This window comes from Hydra vulgaris, chromosome 04, assembly GCF_038396675.1.
Source record: "Hydra vulgaris chromosome 04, alternate assembly HydraT2T_AEP".
Classification (NCBI taxonomy): Eukaryota; Metazoa; Cnidaria; class Hydrozoa; order Anthoathecata; family Hydridae; genus Hydra; species Hydra vulgaris.
In genome coordinates this window covers 24,349,679-24,355,094 of record NC_088923.1, presented here as the reverse complement: position 1 = coordinate 24,355,094, position 5,416 = coordinate 24,349,679, and the positions used below count along the sequence as shown (strand labels likewise).

General features: G+C 27.9%; 1 protein-coding gene across 1 annotated transcript; it reads right to left on the bottom strand.

Annotated features, from left to right (window-relative positions):
• Nucleotides 1–721: 721 nt before the first annotated feature.
• Nucleotides 722–1,390, bottom strand: LOC136079287 (general transcription factor II-I repeat domain-containing protein 2A-like). The gene has a single exon (XM_065795020.1). The coding sequence runs from the start codon at nt 1,388–1,390 to the stop codon at nt 722–724; it is 669 nt and encodes a 222-aa protein (XP_065651092.1).
• Between the last annotated feature and the right edge of the window lie 4,026 nt (nt 1,391–5,416).

The window sequence follows — 5,416 nt, the reverse complement described above, 5'->3', positions numbered from 1 at the left end:
TAAATTTTCACCAAAAGTGCCATCTTCATCTTTTTTTTGTGCCTTTCTTCTCAACTCATCTTCACATTGTAAGTTAATTAGTTCATCCTCTGCTTTTAAAATATCAGCTTCTTCAAAGTCCTTTAGAATACTAATATCATTCATATCAAAGTCAAATGGATAACACAAAAAAACCATATGCTTTTTTTTTATATGAATTTGAAGACTTAACTTTGTTAAGTCTTCAAATTCATTAAATCTGTTTTCAAATTGATCATACAGAGCAGTCACTATTAATGAAAATGACGATAACGATTCCCTTGATGGTTGACATTCATTTAAAGTAGGAAAATGAGTACAACTACCAGATGCAAATTGAGTTTTGTACAAATTAAGTTTTGTCTTCATCACAGTGATGTGGTTGATCAAATCACAAACCAGCACACGGCGGCCTTGTAATCTCTTATTCAGAACATTGAATTGTACTGTGATGTCGCAAAGGAAAGCCAGTTTACACTTAAACTCTTCAATAGACATTGTAATGAATGAAAATTTTTGAGTTACCATGAACTGCAGTACACTTGGCAAACACTCCTAAAATCTGTTAAGAATATTTCCTCTTGATAGCCACCTAACCTGCAAAAAATAGACAAACTTTTATTTTTGATTGTAATGGTAAATTATTTATTTTTCGTCTATATACCTCTGAATGAAGAAGAAGATCACCATGTTTATCTTCATTTTATTCCATTAGCGCACAAAATTGACGCCGTTTGAGTGCATTGGAACGTATATGATTGATTGTTTTTACTACAGCTGTCATTACATCATCAATTGTCGCAACTTTAGCGCACAGTGCTTCCTGGTGTATCATACAGTGATATGACATAAATTTGTTAGGAAACTCACCACTATTTCTCAGCAAAGTAACAACTCCTCGAATTCTTCCAATCATAGCAGGAGCGCCATCTGTGACAACTGAAGTTATTTTTTGAAGAGGCACTTTCCTATTTTTTAATATTTTGAACAATTTGTCATAAATGTCTTGTTCAGTTGCAGTTGTTTCCAGTGGTTCAATTCCAAGCAGTTCTTCAAATAAACAACAATTCGTAGTGATAAAACGTGCATAAACACAAAGTTGTGCTTTACCGACAAGGTCACTAGACTCATCGAGAGCGATACTCACAAATTCAGCTTCTGACAGATTGTTTGACAATTGTTCATAATCATTAAGAACCATTTTCTCAATTTTTCGAGTAACTGAACGCGCGGACAAGTGCATACTTTGAAATTTGTCATGAATTTTTTTATCATTAGGGAAAATAAATTTTGATGCTTCAATCATGCATTCTTTGATTATTTTACCATCAGTAAATGGTTTCAGGTTTTTTGCTAATATCCATGACACCATATATAGAGGCACGAGTTTCACAATCAACACTGCTTGACATTTGTTGAAACAAATTTTTTCTGTTTTTCTAAACAGCTTTTCAATGAGTCGTATTTTATTTTTCTGGTTGTTGAATCAAGAGGATATTTAGTATTGTACAATTCATGTTTTGATACGAAATGACGTTCAAGCTTGGTTCCTTTCAGTTCACTAACAGTCTCATTACATATTAAACACAGAGCATTATTACTTGGTCCCTCAGTGAAGAAATAAATCAGCTCCCATTTTTCATTCCACTGACATACATATTTACGCTTCGCTTCATGTTTACCTGGCATATCTTTGCAAGTTAATGTGTGTTTTTATCAGAGTTGCAACTTCTGAGTAAAGCATCCAAACTTGATAACCGGTTACTCGATAACTGGTTATACTCGAGTAATTTTCGGTTATTCAATTTCCAAATATTGCGTCTTAAAAAACCGGTTATTTAAAACATTAAAGATTTGCCGACTGTTTCTTTTATAATACTTATTTCGTGAAAAAACTAAACAATGTAGTATTTTTATTCAAGAAAAGTACGAAAAACATTTTAAAGACGATAACTTTTACCACTGGTATATTTGATATGAAATAGTTTTTACAGCGTTAAATTAATTAAATTGTTGTTTGAGTTACTTCATCTGAACAAATTCGAATGTTCTAATTATTTTTGACGTACTTTTCGAATGTTTTTATTTTTGTAGAGTAATTTTTTAGCATGATTTAACTTTTAAGTATAAGGATCTTATTTGAAGTCTTAAAGTGCTACAGTGTTAGAGTGCATTAAAATTATTTTTTTATAATGTCTAAAATGACAAGATCTGGTGTTAGGGAGTATTTTATAAAAAGGCTTTATAATTTTTACAGCCTGGAAAACAACTAAAAAGCCCACAACTACACTACTTTGTATATTATGCAGTTAGGTGGCTTGGGACCCACAAATTATGTAGCAAAGGCCCACAATTGGGCCGCGGCCCACAACTTGCCGACCTCTGATCTAAAGCATTTGTTTGGACATAATACGCTTATAAAATCATGCTAATTTCGAATAAATATATTCGAATAATGTGTAAATCGCCTTAACTACACCGAGTATTTAAATTAAAGTAGCATTATTATATTTGACGGAAATTGGCTCGCCAACCAAGTTTTTCAATTAAAAGGTATTAAAATTTTGGAAACTTTAATTTAACTTTCATTTAAAAGCTATCGATTTAAATAAGTTTTTTAACTTTTGAATGTATCTAATGATAAAAATTTCCTTTGTAAAAGCCGTAAAATTCTGGCATTTCTAGGTATAACGTATAGTGTTTTTTATCAACCGTCGTCAACTAAAAAGTTGTTTTTAGCATGTTAAAAAGTAACAAGAGGATCTTGGAAATCGTCAAAAAAGGTTTTGTTAAAAATTAAATAATATTTAGCATTTTTTTTACATATATAATTTAAAAATGAAAATAAAAATAATAGAAGACAATTTATGTAACTAATCGTTTAAACCTTTTAAAACTGTATTTAAAAGCGTTGTACGCAATTAAAATAGATCAAAGTTTCAATAAATAAATTTATTAATTCATTTATTAAAACTGCAAACAATTGTCTTTTGTTCTTGTTTTCTCTCTACAATATTAAACAAAGGAGATAAGCGATTTAAAAATGAAAACTGACGAAGATTGCTCAAAATGAAACAAGTTGAATAATTAGAATTAAACATTTATAAAATATAAAAATATTTCTGAAAAATGAAAAAGAAAAATGTTCCTATGAATAACCCAGCAAAAAAAGAAAATTTTTATTGAAACTTAATTGTATCTAAAAAACTCTATTTACTTTTTTAAATGTCAGAATGCAATGACCTTTTTCTTTTTTTTTTTGGCCGCACCTAAATTCCCAATTTCGCTAAAACGCTGTATGAATTTTTTTCCTGGCTAACACCCTGTAAATATATATATATATATATATATATATATATATATATATATATATATATATATATATATATATATATATATATATATATATATATATATATATATATATATATATATATATATATATATATATATATATATATATATATATATATATATATATATATATATATATATATATATGTATAGTAAGCAGCAAGTAGTTGAACTTGCAAAAAAAATGTACAGCGAGTAGTCGAAATTGCAAAAAAAATTTACAGAGAGTAGTGGAACTTGAAAAAAAAGTTACAGCGAGTAGTGGAACTTGCAAAAAAAATTACAGCGAGTAGTGGAACTTCCAAAAAAAATGTACAGTGAGTAGTGGAACTTGCAAAGATATGTACACGGAGTTGTGGAACTTGCAAAAAATATTACAGCGAGTAGTGGAACTTGCAAAAAAAATTTACAGCTAGTCGTGAAACTTGCACAAAAAAAATTACAGTGAGTAGTGGAACTTGCAAAAATATAAAGTGAGTAGTAGAACTTGGAATTTTTTTGATAGACGGGTCTAATTTACATTCAATTCTTGTCTATTGTTAACAATGATTTTTATATAGTTTCATTAATGGAATTTAATATCTTAATCATTAACTAAAAGCCAAGATGTAAACTGATTAAAATAATACTATAAAACATTTTTTGTTTTTAAAATTTTTTTCAGGTCAGAGGGGAACCATCTATAGCTATCACTAAGCATTATGTGATGTATTTTGAATTTTGGTAAAAGATGTTTTTATATTAAAGTTTATTATTTTAATTACATTTAAATATTTTTTCGAATCTCATTAAAAATATAATTTTTTTTAAGGTTGTAAAAGAGGGGAGTTGTAAAAGTTTGGGAGTTGTAAAAGTTGTAAAAGTTGTAAGAGTTGTAAAAGGGGAGTTGTAAAAGGTTGTAAAAGAGTGATGACACGCCCCCTTCCTCATCTACACCCCTTGAAACAAAGGGTGCGCTGCTAGTGATGTTGTAAAGTAGTAAAACATAATTTTTTGTTTGATACTAGATTTCTTTTAATTATAAAGATAAATGTTTATAAAAAAAAAAGTCCTTTTTGACAACAGGGTGCTTGAAACCATCACCCTTACATCCACCCAAAGACAATGATAAAACTTCTGTACGGACTTTGGTCTGATAGCTAATTACAAAATATCTTGTATGTAAAAATTTACATTTTCATTAAAAAAAAAACACGTTTGTATAAATATTGTTAGTCTTTATTGCTGGTATGGATGGTGGTTTTGTGCCCTCTCTCCCCCGGATGCGCCCGTAATCTAGAAACCTTTATAAATTTGTAGATAACTCTTGTATCTATCTTTTGATACCAAGATGTAAACTTGGATAAAAATTGATTAAGTTATAATAGTTTTAGTTAATAAAAACTTTATTTTGACCACAGTTTCTTCAACAAATCCGAATATCAAAAAATCGGTACTTAAAACGTCATAACTTTTTGTAAGGTGGTTCGATTTTAAAAATTTTTTCACTTTTGGAATATTTAAATGAAGCTCTTTTTAATGATATATAACAACCTAAAATTTGATGAGTTTAAAAATTTCATGTAACATACCTATCTGTAGTTACAAATTCTAGCATTTTCTGATACATAGTGATATGTTTGGTGATGTGTTTTTTTATTTCTGATTTTTTTCTTGTTCTTGTTTATGATTTTATATTGTTTACAATTTAACTCTTTCCTTTTACAGAACAGGCTATACATATATATATATATATATATATATATATATATATATATATATATATATATATATATATAAATATATATATATATATATATATATATATATATATATATATATATATATAAATATATATATATATTGACATAAAAATTTATCAATATTAAAATCACATATATCATTTATATATATATATATATATATATCGTTCACCCAGATCAAGGGTGCCACAAGTCAAAAAGTGTTAAACTGAGAAAATCAGGGTAAAAGTTTTAAGGTTTTAATATTTTTTCCAACTGAGAGTGCCATTTGTATCTGTCATTTTGTAAACATTTATTTTAAA

Coding starts and splice junctions, on each gene's coding strand:
- LOC136079287 (XM_065795020.1), bottom strand. CDS start 1,390: ATGGTGTCATGGATATTAGCAAAAAACCTGAAACCATTTACTGATGGT.